This window comes from Miniopterus natalensis, chromosome 17, assembly GCF_054644295.1.
Source record: "Miniopterus natalensis isolate mMinNat1 chromosome 17, mMinNat1.hap1, whole genome shotgun sequence".
Classification (NCBI taxonomy): Eukaryota; Metazoa; Chordata; class Mammalia; order Chiroptera; family Miniopteridae; genus Miniopterus; species Miniopterus natalensis.
In genome coordinates this window covers 35,835,994-35,857,907 of record NC_142097.1, presented here as the reverse complement: position 1 = coordinate 35,857,907, position 21,914 = coordinate 35,835,994, and the positions used below count along the sequence as shown (strand labels likewise).

At 42.1% G+C, this 21,914-nt stretch overlaps 1 protein-coding gene and 1 pseudogene across 2 annotated transcripts; one reads left to right on the top strand and one right to left on the bottom strand.

The window, feature by feature from the left end:
* Positions 1-7,514: 7,514 nt before the first annotated feature.
* METTL2A (methyltransferase 2A, tRNA N3-cytidine) lies at positions 7,515-18,328 on the bottom strand. Of its 2 annotated transcripts, XM_016204819.2 has the most exons (9): positions 18,219-18,328; positions 17,937-18,028; positions 15,955-16,313; positions 14,909-14,958; positions 14,520-14,580; positions 12,967-13,106; positions 10,480-10,586; positions 9,093-9,158; positions 7,515-8,321 (listed from the first exon to the last, which is right to left on the bottom strand). In XM_016204819.2, exons 1-9 carry the CDS (start codon positions 18,326-18,328, stop codon positions 8,164-8,166), a joined length of 1,143 nt encoding a protein of 380 aa, XP_016060305.2. In that variant the 3' UTR covers positions 7,515-8,163. The 2 variants fall into 2 exon arrangements, with proteins under 2 accessions (XP_016060305.2, XP_087682404.1); XM_087826278.1 differs by having other exon boundaries at positions 17,937-18,248.
* Positions 11,828-12,452, top strand: LOC107530342 (histone H3.3A-like; annotated as a pseudogene).
* Positions 18,329-21,914: the final 3,586 nt, after the last annotated feature.

The window sequence follows — 21,914 nt, the reverse complement described above, 5'->3', positions numbered from 1 at the left end:
ATCCTTACCTAACTAACCTTCCATGCCTCACTCTCCATTTCAAAATAATAGACAAAGCCAGAAGTAGGGACTCCTTCCCCTCCCCATCTTAATGGGCTCCGTGAACACTGCCCAAGGTACAGATATTTGCTGTTTAGACTGTAGTGCAGAGAAGCCAGGACATGGAAGTTAGCACAGCAAAGAAGCAGAAAGGACCCCAGAGCGGCTTAGAACTCCTTCTGATATTCCCTGTCCCCGAAACCTTGTTACCCCTGCCTGCCAATCAGTTTTGCATCAATAAACTTTATGTTCCGAGTGTTGCCAGATGAATGAAAGGAGAGCAGCTGAAGACTGATCTCTGACCTTGGCATGTAAACAGCCTATGGATTGCACTTGACAGTTAATAAAGGAAAGGCCCAGCAATTCTCTGATGCCTTTTTGCCTTAATTAGATTGAGCATTCAAGGGCCACAGGGAAATCTTCAATTTGAAGAGAAAGACCCCATAAGACAGGAATTCACATTTGCACTCATTCATCCATTCAAACTGTCAGTCAATACTCACTGACACTTGTCGAGTGCCCAGTTACCTGTGCTCAGCACTGTGCTAACTTCTTTCAAGTAAAGTGGATGCAGGAACTCCCAAAGTCCACGCAGCGCTCTCTCAGAAGACAGTGTCCAGCCAGAAAGTCAAGAGCACAAGCTTCCGTTCAGAAATATCTGAACTTGAGTCTGATCCTGCCGGGTGACCTTTGGCAAGTTACTTAACCTCTCCGCCCTCAGTTCCCTCTTGGGGTTAATAATACCAACCGCCAAGTACGGTCTTCAAGAATAAGTGAGACCATCTGTGTAAGGCACTCAGCACAGAGCTGGGCTCTTGGCAAGCACATCCCGTCACAATGCCCCGGCTCACCCGGCCAGCTCTCGGGCTGAGAGGCTCCTTCCCTTCCCCTGGGACCCTGCCAGTCACTGGGGAGCCCATGGCACCCACAGTCTCTGCTTTTAATATTAGAAACCTGCTGTTGACGATGCTCTTAGTTTCTTCATCTATAAAATGGGGTAGCGGTGATAGTCCTGAGAGGATCTGGAAAGAGCTTTAGTACAGAAGCCTGAAAATGCACCTTGCCTAGGGAAAGGACTACGGGAATATTAGATTCTGGTAGCAGCCTATGGTTTGTCATCAGATGCCACTGCAGCCCTACAGGCTGTCTTTAATAATAGATATTTTTAAATTCCTGAACCCACTTCATGCTATACTTGCTCACACATGGAGCTTGGCTCAGTGTTAATCACATTAATGCGCTGTTTCATTTCACGCTGTGCAACGCCAACTTGAGCAAGAGCCAGGAGAGAGCAGAATTTACTCTCAAAGGGACCTCGTACTGTGTTCACCCACAAGGCGCCTCCTCAAGGCATCTCAGATCTCCAGTGACCTCTGGGCCACCCCCTCATTCCCCAGGTGCCCTGAAGGCTTACGCAGCCTGCCTTTCAAGTGTCTCTCTGTATATATTGGTTTTTACTCTCAATTAGAAACCTCTTAGGCTTTTTACTAGCTATCTTGAATTCTTAAACAACCCAAATGCCTGCTATTCAGTCAAAGCTCCCCATCAGGTGTCATAAAGGGACCCTGAGGGTACAGGAATTTGGAGGGTCCTTTGAGAGCTCCCAGTTTAACCCCCTTATGTTACAAATGGAAAAACTGAGGCACAGACATATAAGGATTTAAATCTCTCTGTTGGCTCCTTCCCTAAACCAATGAATAATCTCCACTCGGTTCTTAAACATGAAACAACAAATTCACCAGTTTTTTTTTCTTGGCCCTATGCTCCAATCTACTCGCCCTCTCCTGGCCCTTGTCAGCAAAGAGCCTCAGATCCGACTTCATGAAGAAAAAGGAAGTCATTAGACAGGACCTCCCACCACCGGTGACCTGGTGGCCCAGCACAGCACCTCAGGGCATTGTCCCCCTAAGGCCAAAAGGCTGCCCTCCATGTGCTCAGGGACGTTACCTGCCTGCCCCAAGAACTTTCCCCGCACCTCTCACCCCTTTCTTACATCACCGATCTCACCCTTTCCACAGGAACATTCCTGTCAACATACACACATGCTCTCATTTTTAAAATTTGTATAAAACCCTCCCTTAAACGCACATTCCCCTCCAGCTACCTACTATACCATTTCTTACCTTGAAAACCATGCTGTTTCCACTGCCTCATCACCTGCTTGCTGCTCACTCTAATTTATTTTTCCCATTTTTTTAAGGACAAATTTAAGCCTACAGCAAAGTTGAAAAAGTATTAAAATATCCTCTACCTAGATTCTCTACTTAGCATTTTGCCACATTTGCTTTCTTTCTCTGATAGATAATACACCTATCTATAAATGTAAATACCATTTATAAATAAATAATAGATATACAAATATACATATATATGTTTGTTATTATTACTGAATCACTGGAAAGTATCAAGCATCCTGCTCCTTCACCCTTAAATACTTCGTGTGTCTCCTAAGAACCAGAATTCCCTCTTCTAAAACACACAGGCCATTCATTATCACACACAAGAAATTAACACCGATACAATATTATTTAATATAAACTCCATTTTTCAGATTTCCCAATTTACTCCAAAATGTCCTTCACAGCATTTTTAATCAGATTACAGTCAAAGATGAGGCCTACCCCAATTTAACTTCCAGATCCACCACTCCACCCAGATTTTCCCGGTCACGGGAACTCCATTAACACATCTACGGGGTCCCTCTCCAGTGGTCTCAGCAGGGACTCAACCGGGGCTGAGTGCTCTGGGCCTCTGGGGGGGAATCGCAGCACATTCGGTTTTCTCCCTCCCCTCCACCAGTCCTCTGAATGTTGGCCCCTCCTCTTGGGCTCCCAGGTGGGGTCACCTAGGCTCTGGCGTTAACACCAGCCGTGTGCTGCCACCGCCCCCATTTCCAGCATCCAGGGCCCTGCAGCCCTGACCCTCTCCCCAACTCCAGGCTGAGGTATCCACTGCCTTCCTCTCAGCATCTCCCTGGGGTGTGCCATCGACCCCAGACTTCCCATGTCCACACTGAAGTCTCAAAGTCTTCCCTTCTCTCCCATCTCCGTAACAGCATCACCATCACCCGCCATCTGGCCTGATCCCACCCTTCCCTCTCCAGCCCCCTCACCGCTGAGTCCTGTCTGCATCCGCTCCCTCCATCGTCACCACCACCGCGGAGTCCCCAAACTGCTCTCTGCCCTTGCCCCGCCCCCACAGTGCATTTTCCAGCTGTGCTGATCTTTGAAAACGTCATCCACGTCGGGTCATTCCCTCTCTTAAAACCCTTCAGGCTTCTCATTGCGATGGGAAAACCCCCAACACGGGAGGGCTTATGAGGCCTGGGGCCACCATTCTTTCTGGTGGCCTGACACCGGCCTCGCCTTGGTTAGCTCCTGGCACGCTGAGGCTTTCCCCGCTCCGGCTGCCGCTGTACTGGCTCAGCCTCGGCCTGCAACGCGCTTACCTGGGGTCTCCGCGGCTGCAGGCTCCTCGGCCATCATGGCTGCCCTCTCAGCGATGTCCCGGGAAGGGCTCTGATTGGCTTAGCCGGTGTCACATGCACGCCGCTGTCCAATCATTGTGGACACAGAGCAGGGTGCTGGGCAGAAACGCGACTGCCAGGCGCCGCTCCGGTTCCTTCCGGAATTGGAGGACCGGATGGGGAGCCTTGACCTTGCAATAAGCAGAGCAATGGGAAGCAGGGTTGATGGGGGGGGGGGGGGGGTACCGAGAGCAGGGTACAGGGCTTCCTCCAGTGCTGCCCGTCCCCTTGGAGGTGTTTCTCTAACATGCTGTTGCTGAGTAATGTTTAAAATATGACTCTTTCTAAGGATATTTTAAGTTTTAATGAAGAAATCCAAACTCAGAGAAAGGTGGGGAATGAATGAATGAATGAATGCAATTTGGTGCTCACCCCAGGGAGAAGAGGCAAGTTTGAGCTTTTGGTCAAGGCTTCCCTGCTATTATGTCTTAGGGTTTCCCACTGGAGCATAGGATCAGATTGTGGCTTTTTGTCCTGTAACTTGGTAACACAGTGCAGTTCACTGACCATAGTCAAGAGACAGTGTCCAATCTCGAACCTAGAAATTTACTGAAACGAAGTGAGGTGGCCATGATGTGATCTACCATGTCAGTGTTTTTACCTGGGAAATTCACCATCAGGATTTCTCTCACCTCTCAAATAATAACCTGCACACAAAGTTAAGAAACATACAAAAATCTGTTATGCATTGATGCAGCCGGGCTCTGAAAATAACAGCTGCAGCCACAAACCAAAGAACGGGCCTTTGTGAAGAGTGAAAGAAGTAGTTTGTCCTGAGCTCTCTTGTAAGCCGCAAAGGGAACGCCCCACTATTACTAAAGCAACATCTTTAAGCAGAGAGGAATCAACTAGAGGAAAGTAGGATATCTCAGTCCATTACATTTTCCTTTCCTACTAAGGTTCCAAGGCCCTAATTTTCCAACCAGAGCCTAAGAGAGTATGAACGTAGGTAGCAGACCCTATTACAAAGCATAGGTTTGACCACATTAGCAGAGGCCAGGCTCAAAATAAAGTACACAAAATCGGAGATGAATCACTTTTGTAGTGCAAGGACCCATGTTCTCCAGATGATCAGGTTACACCCTGACCCTGGGCACGGCCTTCAGGACCATGGCTTCACTCCAATGGCTCCAATGCACCTGTTTCAAATTAAATTGCTCCTCATTTTTCAAAAAACATTGAGTTTTATCTCCTCAGCCAAATTAACACTACTTAGGAAGATCAGTCAGTTTCAAAAACACTTCTCTATTAGACGTGAATCTAAACCACACAACTTCCTGAGCAGTTTCACACATGGAGCTACCTTCCCAGCCAATGCAGCACTTTTGATTCTTGCATTAAAAATATTGAAAGATGTCATTTGGAGTCAGCCTGGTAGTTCAGTCTGTTTGAGTGGCATGGGGCATACTTTAATCTACCCTGGCCATGTTTAATTTTCCTTTGCTCATTAGCAATTCCAAAGCTGAAAAATTATGCAAAGTCCCTTGGGAGTTCAAATTAGCCTGACATAAAAAGTCAGAGAGCAAAGGGAGAGTTTAGCACATGGCAGAGAAGAGAAGGGAGCCAGGGGGCAGGAAAAGTTTCATCTGTTTTACCTAAGCCGAAGGCTAAGTCAGGTGCCAGGAAGATGGAATAAAAATTGTTCCCATTGCCCTGGCCAGTGTGGCTGTTGATTGGGCATTGTCCTGGCAAGAGACAGGTGATGATGTTCCGCTGTCACATTGATGTCTCTCTCTCTAAATATCAATTTAAAAAAATTAAAACAAACACAAAAACCTGTTCCTGCTGCTTTGAAACGCTTCAGAGGGTCTTTAGTGAAAATTAAGTTAATGTATCTGTTCCTTTCAAAAGATAAATGAAGTACCATTCCAGTGACTCAGTCTTTTCCTTTTTGTTTTGTTTTTTTAAATATCTTTATTGATTTCAGAGAGAGGAAAGGAGAGGGAGAGAGAGAGAAACATCAATGATGAGAGAGTCATTGATCGGCTGCCTCCTGCACACCCCCAACTGGGGATCGAGCCCACAACCTGGGCATGTGCCCTGACCAGGAATCGAACCCTGATCGCCTGGATCCTAGGTGGACGCTCAACTGCTGAGCCATGCCCGGCCGGGCAGTCTTTTCCTTTTAAATAAATTCATTGCAACAGAAAAGATGGGAGCTCCCTTCCCTCCCCTTTTAAAATTCATTAGGTGAAGCCAACCAAGGTAGATATCAGCACAGGGGCAGAGGGGTGGTGGCCCCAGGGGGGTACTGGATGCTGGGCAGGGTGAGGAGGGGGTCTATAAGGAAGTGGTGGCAACAGTGGCTTGGAGTCCGGTGTCAGAGCCCAAGAGGGGTAAGAAGAGCATCAATGTATGGGTGGTGGTAAAAGAATTGTTATATATGAGGGGATTGGCCCAATACAATGAGGATCATGGGAGTTTGGAATTATTGGAAAAGGGAACTACAAGTACAGAGAGGGAGAATCAAAACTAGAATGAATCCTGTGGTGTTGAATTGGAGTTAAAGGATATTATCTGAAGTGATGGTTTTCAATATATGTAAGTATAGAAACATAGATACAAGTGTATGTATACGTACATACATATATCCCTCAGATCCATCCACTTAGGTAGTCTGGGAACAGGAACACCCCAATAGCAATGAGCACACTTAGCTTGGTTTCTAAATACTGAACTCCTTGGGGGAAATGGCTGATTCAGACAGGAACAGAAAAAGTACAAGATGAGCCTGGCATAACTTGTGATTTAAGTGCTCAAAGACTAATGGGGACACATCAAAAAGTTACAGAAGCATATGAAGGGGCTTCTGCTGGCCAAACCTGAGATAATATGAGCATTAAAATAATGACAGTATATAATATTGAATAAAAAAACAACCTGAGTCCATATTAAGTAAAAAGATGAGAAAAGAAAGCCTACCTTATAGAACACCAATAAATGTAGTAGAGATAATGGGATTAGAAAACACTATGTGACCACCATTAGAATAGTGTTCAGGCAAGAAACAGCAAGATGTTGAAACCAGGGGGTAAAGTTTGGTGAGGAACGGTATAGTTATAGTCTCAAAGCACTATCCTACAAAATGCTTACTAGTAACTTTTCAGTGAAGAATCTCAGCAGACACCACTCAATTAAGTGATCAAGGGGAATATTACCAACAGGGTAATTAAAAAACATATATCCCAATAGGAAGCAATGGGAGAAGCACAGCATCACGTGATATTCCTGCTAAAAGAGTAGTACTTGAACCACATCATGAGGATGTATCAACAAACCCAACTTGAGGGGCAGTCTGCAAAATAGCCTGTAATCTTTGAATATCAGGGTCATGAAATCAAGCTTGAAGGAGGCTGAGACAAGACTACTAAATGCAACAAAATGGCTTTTTTAAGTGATAAAAGATATATTGGGACCATTGGGAAAACTTGGTTATCTGTGGATGGTAGTGTTTCCATGAAAATTTCTATTTCTCATGGACTTATTTGGTGACATAGGAGAATGTCTCGTAACAGGAATTACATATTAAAATACACAGTAGTGTTGGCACATCACCTTCCAACTTACTCTTTAAAATAATTCAGAAAAAAACTGACTATTCTTGTAATATTCCTGGTACTATACTTTTCTGTAAGTTTGGAGTTATTTTTAAAAAATTGCTTGTCTTTTCACATATGTAACTAAAATAATAAAACAATTATGAGAATATCTAAGTTTAAGTTGCAACTCCAAAATGTAGGAATGAAGAATTGAAATTTCTTATTTGGTAAAATTAAGATCATATAACTTATGACCACAGAGAGAAACATGCAAAATAACTGAAAAAAATGTAGGTCATAAAAAAGTAACTGATGATGATCACATTCAGAAGTGAAGTGATGTGACTAAAAGAAAGTCCTCTCAATTCCTTTTGTGTCAAGCATTTAAGGGCACGCACACACAAATAAGGTAATTTTGCTAAAAGTGACATTTTTAATTTTACAGGTTACTTAGAAGGGGAAAAGTACTTAAACTATTTTGGAACCAGGTATTTGAATTCCCAAATAATTTAATGAAACTTACAGTAAAATAACACTTTATCATACATGATACTTTCACATGGAAATAAATTCTTGATGCCTTTAAAATTCTGAATTTCCATGAATACTTCAGTTATTAAGATAGTATAAAATGGCAAAAAAGATTCTTGAGAACTCATAGAAAAAGCTGGAGAAATTAAAGGGCTTCACAAATATAAAGCATGATTGTTAGAATCTTTTTTTTTAAATATGTCATTGATTTGAGAGAGAGGAAGGGAGAGGGAGAGAGAGAAACATCAATGATGAGAGTCATTGGTAGGCTGCCTCCTGCATGCCCCCTCCTGGGGATCGAGCCAGCAACCCGGGCCTGTGCCCTGACTGGGAATCAAACTTTGATCTCCTGGGTCATAGGTTGATGCTTAACCACTGAGCCACGCTGGCTGGGCAATTGTTAGAATCTTGATAAAAAGTAACTTTTCCTAGGTTCAGAGTTCAAGTTTGTTTGATTCCTTGAATGGTCCAACATCAAGACACCGTTTGTGGATATTCTTTTAAAAAAGTCAAGGAGCTCCCATCCTGTCAGGAGCCAGTGTTGGCCAGAAGCGGCTTGCGATATTTGCACTGAATCCAAACTCGGTACATTGTCAGCTGTTTCCCTCGGTTCACTTGTAATCGGCGATCCACCAGGTTCTGAACCTTTTCCAGTCCGGCAGTCGTGAAAAGTGTGTGCAGTTCATCTAGTTTGGAAAAGAGATGTTTATATATTTTCCCCAGAAGAAAAAGCACAGTGTCCCCTACTTTCTATGTTAAATGGAGCTCCTTGAGATTGCTGTCATTATTTATATATTTTAAGTGGCTTCGGTGGGGCTCTTTAGTTATAAATGTAGTAGTGGTTTAGAAATAGCAAGTTCATGTTGAGGTTGGGGAAGCCAAACCATCTGGGAAGGGCAGCCTGGAACCCATGGGAGAGCTTCTCTAAGAGTCAGCTAATGGGGAGGCATTTTAACAAAGGGCTCTATGAACACCTTAATATTATATGAAAAAACCTACACATGTGTATGTGAAAGCTGTTTTTTGGTTTTTTATAGGGGAGAGGTTCCATTACTTTAACCGAAGGCTCAGAAAAGTATGTGCCCTGACCAAGGGCCCAGCGATGGAGAGTTCTTAAGGCACTGGTGGTGGAGGAAACCTGCAGCTGGGCAAGTGGCAGAGGAGAGCAGCTCAGGGTGATAAACCCAGTGAATGGTAAGTTCACCCTAACTCAGGTACACCTAAGGCACAACCTGGCTTAGACCTCGGAGGAACAGCTGGTTTCCCATTTTGAACAAAATGACAGAGAGGAGGGGCAGACAGCAGAACAAGGTGGAGGACTGACGTTGGACAACCTGAGCCTCTCTGGAGAAGCATGAGCAGTTCAGGTTGGCTGCGAGGGATGGGGAAGGGCAGGAAAAGGCTGTAAATATGGTACTTTGGGATTGTTAGCATTAAAATGAGTGTTGTTTTCATACCTTGTGTGAAGAAGTAAACTCTGGTGCCATCACCTCTCACGTAGAAATTTTCAGACAGACACTGACCTGCAGAGCAATGTGGCAAAAATTAGAGAAACTTCCAATTTAAAGCACTTCCTTGAATTTCACTGTCAATCAAATGTACATCACAGACCACCTTCCTGGGCAGAGAACAGAATTCTTTCTTGCTTATACTTGCTACTTTGCAGGACTCCAATTTCTCTCCCACAAAGGAAGGTGCTTTGGAGAAGAGCAGCCCGAGGGGAATATTCAAACTATAGGCTAAGTAATTTACACTTGTGATTCTCAACCCCACCCCCTCTAGAGTTCTGTTTCCTGCTGAAACAGACTGTTTTCTTCCTTTCCCTGACTAAATAAATACCATTTCCTCTTTGTAAAAAAATAAATAAATAAAAATAAAATAAATAAAACTAAGTTTAAGAAAAGGAAACTTAAAACAGCCACCAATCCCATTTTGGTGACTGTCATTTCACATCTCTTCATGTATCTACACACACATTCATAAAAATGATAACGCATATACTGTTGTTTATCTTGGATATGCTCTCCCTTCTGCTGCCAAACCCCCTGACTTTATGCCAACTTAACACCCTGGTGTGTAATCCTTCACCTTCTGAAAGTCAACATAATCTTACTTGCTTTACTTACTTACATATTTCTCCCCAGCTACTGTTACATGTGGAATCAAGTCTGAAATGCTCATCTGCGCACTGCTTTTCTCACTTGGTAATACAATGGAACCCCCTGCCACACCCAAGACCAGAGGTATGGGGTCTACTTCAAGTGACAAGCACTACATTCCCCTATACAGAGGCATTCACTTTGTTTCCAAGATTTTGCTTATGTATATATTATGGGTTGGTTCTTGAAAAATTCCCAAAAGAATTGTTGGATTGAATAGATTATACAGGGTGCATTTAAAAAGGCGATAACAATTCATGTTTCACCAGTAATGGAGAAACGTATCAACTCAAAAATATTCCTTTCATTTTTGGGGTGGGTCACTGATCTTTTCCTTATCAACTTGCCAAGAGTCCCTTGAAGAGCACAGATATTAAGTCTTTAACTGTTTTATGCACCGGAAATATTTGTTTTCACTTTTTAATGGCATTGTTTGCCATACCACATTGAAAATTATTTATGTGATCAAATGTCTTTTTCTAAAAATAGCTTTTAAAAGTAGCTGTCTTAGTTAAAAAGTCCTCCCTCATAACTAGATTATACAAGTCTTCAAAAACAGACCACCCTTGTCATGTATTAAGTGGCTTTAAATATGGAGCTAGAATTCTAGAGTCTCTATTCTGTTCCACTGATTTGTGTATCTATTCTGATGGAAAACCATTGTTTTGATATAGGAGCAAAATACCTTTTTTAAACCGAAGCTGAGCCATGTCGTGGCGGCCATAATCTCGCAGAAGCATCATTCCTCCGGGCTTGAGAAGCCTGCTCAGCCTGTTGATGGCCTTCTGCATCCTGTGGGGTAACAGGGACTGAAGATCAGGTCTATTTAAGGACAGGGTTTCTTTTCCTTGTTGAATATCCTGAAAAACCAGTGGACTTCCTAACTCTGAAATCTTAGATCCTCTGCCCCTGCTTTAGTTAGAATGGGAGAACACAGCCAAACTTCTGATGTGCTTTCTGGGGCCTTCTCACAACTGAGGCTAACCTCTCATGAAATCCTGACCACCCGGTGGACTCATCTGCCTGACCCACTAGGTCCAAGCTCTTTGAATGCAGAGACCGGATCTTTCTATTTGTTAAATAAACACTGAACCTCAAGAACTTACCATTTACACAGTGACAGTCAGTATGCAAATGAGTAACTATGGGCAGTGCTTCACATTTCCTACCACATTTTCCATATCAAGTCTTGGTGCAAGTTTCTGCTTTTCTAACTGCAGAAGTATAAACGCTACAAACTTACACAAAAACATTTGAAAGTTTACTTAACTACTGAATAACTTATTTTTAACTTTAATGCTTCCTTTAAGTCCACATCAGTTTTTAAAAGTTTGTAGCATTTCAACTTCTGCAGTTACTAATGGTTTGAGCCATGCTAGGCACTTTGGGCTGTCCTCCATCTGCCTTTGCTGCATACTCACAATATTCTTGTCAGGGTAAATGACTCAATGCTATTCTAGAGGAAACATGGGCTGGAGAAAATCAATCGCTCCCCTGAGTGTCCAACCTACCCTGCTTTCTTGAGACAGTATTTTTACTAGGAAGACAAGTTGCCTATGTCTATGAGGCTTTAGCAGTATCTTTTAAGCTATAGCAATTGTCTTTTATCTAAATCAATTTTATGAAATTCTACTGTACTTCAGTTTTCCACAGAACTTAAGCATCAGTGAACAGCTGAGTTAAGCTTCACTATAAATTCTATGCTGTTAATAAGGTTGGTTTATGCCCTGGCTGGGTAGCTCAGCTGGTTAGAGCATCACTGATATGCCAAGGTTGCAGGTTCCATCCCCGGTCATGTCACATACAAGAAGCAACCAATGAACACATAAATAAGTGGAACAACAAATTTATGTTTCTCTCTCTCTCAAATCAATAAAAAAAAATTTTTAGAAAAAGAAGCTTGGTTTATTTAAAACATTTCAAAAGTCCAATAATGAGGTGTTTGCAGCGGCCATCACTAACGCCTGAGCTGCCTCCAGCTTGCCAAGCTCCAGCCGGAGGAGAAGGGGGATAAGTAAAGAGGTCTCCATACCATGGCTCCTACAAAGCAGCCTGCCCGGAAATGGACTGGTGGTAAAGCACCGAGGAAGCAACTGGCTACCAAAGCTGCTCACAAGAGTGCGCCCTCTACTGGAGGGGTAAAGAAACCTCATCATTACAGGCCTGGAACCACGGCACTTCGTGAAATTAGATATTAGAAGTCCACTGAATTTCTGATTCACAAACTCTCCTCCCAGTGTATAGTGCAAGAAATCACTCAGGACTTCAAAACAGATCTGCGCTTCCAGAGTGCAGCTATTGGTGCTTTGCGGGAGGCAAGTGAGGCCTATCTGGTTGGCCTTTTTGAAGACACCAACCTGTGCGCTATCCACGCCAAATGTGTAACAATTATGCCCAAGACATCCAGCTAGCACGCTGCATACATGGAAAACGTGCAATCCACTATGATGGGAAACATTTCATTCTTTTAAAAAAAGTTCTCTTCTTCCTGTCAATGGTAGTTCTGAATGTTAGATATTTTTTCCATGGGGTCAAAAGGTACCTAAGTATACAGTTGCAAGTTGAAAATAGAGTACAGAAATCACGTATTGGCAGTTTTTCCATTTTCATTTGTGTATGAATTTTTTAAAATATAAATGCAGGGACATAAAGCTTTAATGCAAGTAAAAATGTTTCGGTGAACAAGTTTCAGCAGTTCAACTTTATAACAATATAAATAAACCTGTTAAATTTTTCTGGACAATGCCAGCATTTGGATTTTTTAAAAACAAGTAAATTTCTTATTGATGGGGGGGGAAAAGTCCAATAATGAGATGTTATCTACCAGTGGTGGCATTCACAGTTCTAAAACAACGTTATGAGATGGTCAATAGGAAATTTCTCCACACATCCACTAAAGATGGCTCCCCATTCTTTGGGGGATATTACTCCATAAAAATTGAAAGAAGAATCAACCACTGAGGTCAATAAGCAGAGGTTTAGAGGCTGAAACAGAAGCTGGACTTCAAGACAAACTTAGGAAAATGACTGAGATGCTTCTATCAGTTTAGATGGAGTGGCTTCTTTCTATCAGCACAATCTTATTTAGGGCCCAACTCTGACAGCAAGGCCCCTGACTAAAGCTTTGTTTTTGTTACACTACGCTACTGTGGTTACGGAACCTACAACTTACTTGTCTGGAACAACTGATGAAAGAACAAATATGAGGATGATGATATCAAGACTATCCCTGGGAACTGGGTAACTCTGATCTTCATCACACAAATCGTGAACAAAGGCAAAACACCGAGAAGAATCATATGCTGAATTTGTCTGCAGACAGTTGGAAAAGAGACAATACATGGGTTAGAAAATGTTCAGAGCCTCAAGGCATGCTAATCTTCTTTAAGTGTAATTGTAGTTACTTCCCTCTGAGGGCTGGAGCTCTGATCATTAAGGCACACGTTCTGAACTCAAAGGCTAAGAGCCAAGAAAAACTCTAGTGAAGAGCCAGTGGGTTCTAAGCGGTGATTTTAAAATGGAATGTTCCCAATTCTTCTCCTTTATTCTGATGAGACTTAGAAGTGAGGATTGGAAAATGATCAAAAAGGTAAGTGACCAAGAGGGAAAAGAAAACTCATAAGGAGAGAGACAAAACATATTGAAAAAGCATGATTTTAAAATAACTCCCAATCCAACCATAGCATAAATTATAGAAGTCCCAGGAAAATCTATTTCTCTAAATGTGGAAAATTTAACTTATTATAACAAACACATTTCAGGGTAACTTTCTTTCACATCTCTTATCTCCAAAAATGTGACTTTATTCCTCATTGGTCACAGCTAATTAAAAAGGAGGAAGCAGATTATCAGCTGGGCTGGGTCAAGCAAACTCTGGAGACTTTGGAGTAAGGACACAGTCATTCTGGTGAGGCTCTGAGAACACCTGAGCAGGTGGGCTTGTAATGGACTGGGAGGGGCAAGCATGTTGGGGCCATGCTCAAAACCAGAGAAAACATACTACAGAAAGCTAGTCTGCAAAGAGAAAACAAATTTAAAAAGGCAAGTGAGCACTGGGCAGTGAGATAAGACACTATGAACTTGAGGGAGGTGACAGAAGGAAGGGTGGCAACATCTCACTGGCCAGCCAACTTGCTTTGGTATCTGACACCTTTTCAGGGCTGAGTTTCAATCCTGGCTACACCTGATGCTCTTAGGTTCTATGACATTCCCTTTATTGGTTGAGTTTGTCTACATGTTTCTGTGACTTGTAACTCAAAAAACCTTGACTGAATAATCGCTTCATTTCAGTTCTTAAAAAATAAGCCAGTGTGGCTGTTGGTTGAATGTTGACCCATGAACCAGGAGGTCATCAGTTCAATTCCCAGTCAGGGCACATGCCCTGGCTGCAGGCTCGATCCCCAGTAGGGGGCATGCAGGAGGCAGTGGAACAATGTTTCTATCTCTCTCTCCCTTCCTCTCTCTGAAGTAACAAAAACATATGCTAAAAATTAAATTAAAAGAAAAAAAAAAAGTTTGGAAAGGTCAAGACCTCCCCAAAGTTCCAGAGCTGGCAAGTGGCAGATTCTGTATTTATGTTCAACCCTTTCCTCTACTCCAGGCTGTTTCAGTAAATCTTTGAATTTCAGACCACACTACAATAAGAAAACAGCTAGAAATCATGATTTTTAGCAGATCCTTTCCCTTTAATCAGTGAAAATTACTGATAGGAGCCACTACACTTACCTGGACCAGTTGTATAGCTGTGGAAGAAAAATCACAACAGTAAACAAAGAGTCTTGGGTCACTGAAATGGGCAGAAAAAACAGCAGAACAATTACATTACAAACTGGATTATGTCTATTCTCTTTCCTGAGTAACAGGGTTCAGGTACAAAATAACCAAATATTAACAGTGCAACAGGTTTAAATCTCACTAATTTCCCTGATGACAAAGGCAACTTATAAATCAGATTAAATCAAATCAACCCATAAGTGGATGATGTAGAAATCCAAATCTCCTATAACCCACGGTTTCCAATAACTACTGTTCCATTTAATGCAGTAAGACTTTTGATACCCCCTCCACTCTCCTCTTCTTTGCTGACATACAGTTAAACTTTATAATACACTTACTTGTTGGTTTGTAAAATTGGAAAGACTGTGTTTCCCACACCACAACCAACCTGCAGACAGAAATGAACTGTTAATCACAGAACTTTCCAAATTAATTGCCCAAAGCTAGATAAATAATCAACAACAGATAATCTTGCCCAATTATATTAGGGATAATGTAGTGACCAGAGATAACAGTACCCATGACATTCCCTGACCTTGACCTCAGGAACCCTTAAAGAGGTAGCATGGGCTTTCATTAGCAGATGGGAGCTGGTCTAGAAAAAAGGGCATGGGTTGCTTTTACTTTCTGAATTCTAGTGAATGGTCCTGTAGATGAATTATTTTCTTAGTGAGCTCCACTATAACACAGAAAAACGTTTCTAATAGACTGGGCTGAAAAATTCATGAAAAGAGAACCATGATTACACTGTCCTCAATACAGTGCTGGGTGTGGTAACAATAAAACAGTAATCATTTACTATGTGCCAGGCACTATTCTTAGCTATTTTACATACATGATTTCAATTAATCTTCATAAAACTATGAGGCAGAGAGAAAGCTAAGAGAGCCAGAAGTCCCATTCTGCTTGGGGAGGGTAAGAGGTTACAAGTGAAGTATGTAGTCACCACTTGTGAGTTTACATTACAGTACCCACCTAGACACTTTTCCAGGTCTACCGTTGCTTCTGCAACACCATGCAAACTCAGAAGACAAGAATTCTCCCACACCTGAGAAGCAGGTGCCAACTCAACTAACCTCTCCATTTTATAATCGTATCATAAGAGAAGTAACAAAAGTTGTCTTGGGACCTGGGACTCTTTTCCAGATGGCAGGTGCAACACAACCTACAACTTTCAGATGCAATATCATGTTCCCAGGTAGCACCTCAGGTGATCTATCTTTGTTTGCCACAACCACCAGATAAAATGGAGGCAATTCCTGGCCAACATAAGGGTCAAGGCTTCATCAGTCTAATATGACTTTGTGGTCAGCCTCTCTATGCTGACCATGTGCACAACATTACAACTTTATAACCCCACTACCAGAACAATAAAAAAGGTTACCTCGAGTATTCGGTAGGTGGCTGAGGATCCAGGAAACTCATCAGCACAGATTTCCAAGTGACTGAGTTTCTGAGTTACAGTCTCTTCCTCAGGAAGAGTCCGTGTTTTATGCCCTAGGCTGTCTGAAGGACACTTGTGCTGTTCTTCTGTTATTAAATCAGGTCCATCGTCACTGCTCCTACATTCAGGCACTTCACTCCTCTTATTCTCTGAGAGCAAATCCGTCAAGTGATTTTGGTTTTGAGTAGGTGCCAGCTCTGGGAATTCAGTGAAAAGCCAATGCCTGTCCTTGAAAAACCCATTTTCATGGATTTTGTAGAAATCATTCCAATATTTGTGGGCATTGATCTCATAATCAACTGTAAATGTTTTAAGAAAAAATTTTAAGGACCATTTCTCAGTATTTTATTTGTATCTTATGTCAATTATCACCTTGCTTCATCAAATGTCATTTTATACGAAAAGTATCCTCAATTAGAGCCATAGCCTCAGAGATGGAGATCTTTTAGTCTTACGACCTATCATACATGAATTCACTCCATATGTGTCCTTCCATGGAGTTCAACTTCTGCCAAGGCACTTACTACCTATCAATTCTCCCACATCTTTTGGTGGCTCTTAACTATTAGAAAATTCTAATGTTAAACAAAAAAACCTGTCTAATCACTTCTGGTCAAAAGGTCCTATCATTTCTCAGGGCCATACAGAACAACTCTTTTGTGTTTGAGGGCAGTTATTTTCCCATCTAGATCTCCTTTTACAAGCTAAATATCCCAGGTTCTTCAGTTGTTCCCCATGTGAACTTAATGGTTCTGATACAGGCAGCTCTTCTTTAACTATGTCCCTTTGTCTGTGGTTCTTTAGAGCATGGAGCCCAGAAATGAATTTCACTACTAATAGATACTAAAAATGGAAAGAAGGCTAAAAGGGAAATAGAGAATGCTGACAAGGAAAAAATGTCTTCCAATGAGAACAGTTTTGATGATGGAGGACAGGATATACTAAAGAAGTGTGGACTGTTTAAAAAGAAAGCTGTTGTTGAAGGTGATCAAGGTTGCCCTAGATTTCAGTTTTCTGCTCTTTGCCAATACAGGACCATGACTACTGTAGTAGAATGAAAATCAAAGAAATTGTATTTTAGTTCCACCACTGCTTCTACTAACTGCTTACCTCTGGGCAAGGCACTTAATGTCCTGTGGTCCAAGTTTCTTTAACTGTAAAAGAGGATATTGGACCACATGACTTTAAAAATCCCTTTCAACTTTAACTTGCTTTGATCTAGACTCTGTCAAACTATGTAGGGTAAATATTTTGCAACTGGAATCTTCTAATTGTTGTACAGAACTCTCAGTGGGTACTACTCTCCAATTTCTAGTCCTACCTTCAATCTTCTCTTCGGACACAGGTCCAACCAGTCCTAGTTTTAGTATCTAGGGATATTTTGCAGTGAAATCATCCAACTCTCCAGAAGCTGTCTCTTTTTCTTTGGTGAGACTTATCTCCACTCTATTTCATCCATCTTTCCTTGGCAGAAGCCCTAAATCCTCACAGCCAGTACACAAGGAAAAGACACATAACTCACCAGTCATTAGTTCCCTCCTTCAACAACATTTAGAATCCAACAACTTGGTTCTAGCTTCAATGGTAACATTTCCTCAAAGTGCAATCATGTGGAAAATACACCCTCTAAGACAATCGTGTGGCAGTTGCCACAGGCTAGCCATATTAATATGGGTCTAGTAAACATAACTAAAAACTTAAACAATACAAAATAATATCAACCCCAAATAAAACATCCTCTATGCCCTAAGAAGACTTTACCGGTGTAACCCTTTTCCATCCCTGCACATCCCCTCCCTCTCCCGTTCTACCGCCCCGAGTCCAGTAACAAAGGCCCTTGGCAGCCTCGGTTCTCTGGCCTCCCCGGGAGCACGTGAGCAGTACACTGGCTGTGGAGACCACTGAGGACCCCTTGGGCGCACCTTGCTTCTCCTGGCAAACCCGCTGGGTACTGTTCTCCTGGACTTTCCTCTCCGCCGCCGCGGCCTGCTCTTCCGACCACTCCACATTGTCCCTGGGAAAATCAAACAGGCTGCTTAGGGGCCTCGCGTTCCAGCTGCGGGCAGGGTGAGTAGCTGGCTTGTGGGAGCACAGCGCCTGGAATAAGGCATGGAACTCGTAGCGGCGGTCAGGGGCTTCTCGGAGCGCTCCAGGGCGGAGGGACAGAGGGCGGGTCGCAGGCCCGACAAGGGAAGGGCGGTTACCAGGCATTGTGGTGGAAAACACGCGCCGGATCACTCAGCAGCCGGCTCCCGAACTGCTGCCTCTTCCCGCCGGCCTCGGCCGGCGCGCCTCCCGGGCAGGAGCCCGCCATGACACCGGAGCCGGAAATACCTGTCTCCGCAACGCGAGAACTTCCGGCGGGGCCACGCCCCCTTCCGGAGGGCGCGGGGTCTGCGCGGGAAGGGCCGGAGGCGGGGCGGAGCGGCCCCCGGGCCCGGGAGCGGAAGGCGCTGCGGCTCCGTCGGGAGGGGCTGGCCCCCGTTGTGGAAGGGCTCCCCGGTGGCCGGGCAGGGTGGCAAGAAAGTGGGAACCGTTCCACCCGAGCCTTCTTCCAATGCTGGGACCCTCTAATGCAGATTCCCCCTTTCACTCAAGTTGTTAGCAAAAATTCTCAATCACTTTAAGAATTAAGGGCACCTAAGTCCACCGTAGGGCTGATGTCCAAAAGAATTGAGGATGGTAGCTCGCAGGGTGAGGAAACAGGGCAATTTTCTAGCCTCTAGAATCAGCTTTTCATTGTGTGAAAAGCTATGAAATATCTCCACACTATTTTTCTCAGGGAAGGATATGAAATAACCAAGGAGAACTTAAAAAAAAAATTTTAACCTGTTTGAATGATCATACCCAAGCTTATTTGCACAATCAAGATTGTAATTCATACACAGATGTAGTTTTGTTATATTAATACATTGCAGCCTTACATTTCTGTTTCGATAATTACTGCAAACTGATTCTCACAAGAGCCTAGAAGAAAGTAGGCTGTCAATACAAGATGAGGTTAGTTGGGAAGACTTCCAGAACAGTGGTGACTGCCATTTGGAAGAAGAGAAGAAAAGGGTTAGTTAGTTATCTGAGTAGTGCAGTACTAGGCTTAGCACACTGACAGCCAGTGATCATTCACTCCATTGCAGATTCTTTCCATAGTCAAAACTAAGGGGAGCCATGAGAGATTCCTCTATACCTCTCCCACCAGAGAAATGGGAACAAGTCCCAAACCCTCTCTAATCACAAAGAAAAATACAGGAGTGAATAAAAAAGATAAGATAGTAAAGAACCTGTACTTTATTTGAAGACAAAATACTCTTGCCATTGCCATGGCCTTCTGAAACATTTTGAACAAAACCTCCTGTCCAAAAAAATACAAGGATTTCTATCTTCTCTCAAGGATAGCTGCTTGCAGATGTGATGGCTGGTTTATAGTTACCCTTGGCATCTTGCTCTGTCTCCTACAGGTTTTTTTTCTGTCCACACCAAAAGCTATTAGGGCTCCTCACCAACAGTCCCACTTCATAATTTCTTGCAGAGAGCTCACTCTTGAAGTTACTTACTAATTCCAAGAATTAGAGTCATTTAAAATGTCAAACAACGTGGGCCCTATTGATGAAATGTGTTTTTTAAATTTTTATTTTTCCCCCATCACCATTTTATCCCCCCCTTACCCTTCCCCCCCACCCCCAAATTAAATGTTAAAGTATCCTAAAACTTAACTTTTATCCAATTATCTTTGACCTGCACAACTTGTTTTTCTTCATCTTCCGAAGCACCTAAAATATTTTTTTCCGAAGAAATTTGGAAGACATGGCTGAGTCCTCTGTGGTTATCAGACTTCATATCACATTACGTTTCAGAGGCGCTAAGGGTCCCTCTGCTGATGAGCAGTGAGAACTCTTCTAGCTCAGTGGGTGGCATGGGTTCCAAAGGTGTAAAGGTTAAGAACTCCAGCTTGGATTATTGCCTTGGGTGTCAACCTGGGACAAGGGTAGTTGGTTGTTTCATGCTTTTCTTTCAGTTTCAATCAGTGGGAATTCTGGTTGGTGTAAGTATGAGCTCTGGAACTGAAGGGCCAGGGAAGGCACCCTCATGTCCTAATTTGCTCTCCTTAAGGCTTCACAGACCTGGGCAGCATTTGTAGGAGCCCTAGATCCTTGAATAAGCTCATTTCAAAACTTTAATTTTAAAACAGATTTTTTTGTTTTATTTTTCTTATTGCAAAATAAGAATGTGTTTGAACATTTAGAAAATATAGGCAAGGCAAAAGAGAAAAAGGAAATATCCCATCCCATCCTTAATTTAACCCATTAAACATTTTGGTTTATGTCCTTCCTGGTTTTTTTTCTAACTTATTTATAGAAATAACTTTTAAGTTATTTTCAGAACAAACTGCTTTGTGCCCCCGTTTGTTTGTTTTTACTGCTTCATAGAGGTATAATTTACATACAATTAAATTTATCCATTTTAAGCGTATGGTTCGATGAGTTTTTGTAAAAATCTGTATTGGTGCAACCACCATCATAATTTTTAGAATAACTCATAAAGCTCTCATGCCTCTTAGCAGTTGCAGCCTGCTTTTAAACTTAATAGCTCATGAATATCATTCTTTTGTTTTAAATATTCTTTTACAACATCATTTTAGTTATTCTGATATTGTTTATGTAGTTGTATCATCATTTATTGGACATTTAGGCTTCTTTAAGTTTCTTACCTAAAAATTCAAAATGATAAACATCCTTATAATGAAATCATTTTGTACATTCTTGATTATTTATTTAGGAATAATTTCTAGAAGTGGGAGTACTGAGTAAATAGTTATAATTAGCTCCATTACTAAGCTCTGTGAGGTCAGAGTATTTTATCTGTTTACTGTTGTATATCTAGATCTTAGATCAGGGTCCAGCACACAGTATGCAACTCAGTAAGTAATTGGTGAGTGAATGGCTGAGCACCCGTTGCTATACTGTGTTCTATCAGAGAGGTGCCATATTATACTGTCACCAAGACTATGTGGCAATTTAATATAAAGAATGTATTAGTGTACATCTTTGATTTTCCAGGACAGATCTACTTAAAAATATTATATTATCCCCTTTGTCCAAGGAAGTATTCCAAGAATTCTAATATTTTGGCATCCAAATTATCTCTCTTAGATTACCTGATACACTCACAGCCAGACCAAAAAAACCTCTTGTCAAACCATAAATCTTGGGTTTTTTTGGTTAGAAAACATGGTCACTTATCTATAAAGTTAGGTTTTCCCCCCACCATCATAATATTCTGAATAATGGCAAGTATATTTAGATGGTTTTGAATATTCAAGGCTATTTCATTAAACAGTTTTGGGAGCCTTCACTCTCTTCATTGCTTTTTCCTGGAATGTTGTAATTTTACATTATAAGCCACTGGCACCATCAATATGGAACATATCCTTTCCTTTTTCTATTTTTTTATTTTCTTTTTTCCTGTTTCTATAAGGGGAAAAGTGTAATAGATGACATACACTTAAACATGATCAAAATAGCAAATGTTATGTATATTTTCTACAATAAAATAATTACAACCCCCAACTTATAATATAGTTGTGTGCTGCTTTATTAAATGCAATGAATGACATCAACAAGAAGTGTAATGGATGAGGTCAGCTATTTTTAAGAGTATTCCAAGAGACTGGTCTGAAGATTTGTGACCAAGGCCTTAGGAACACCCAAATTTAATCAAGATTCCCTGGGGTGGGAGGGTGATATTATTCCCTGAATGGAAAGGTCATTGTCATCTGCTATCTCTGGCCACTTTGGCAAATAATAAAAAAACTAATGCCATTTATAGTCACATAAATTCAGATACTTATTGCTGGGAGAGCCCTTAGGAACTCACTAGGGTAGCTCTGTGTCCAGGTAAGTGCC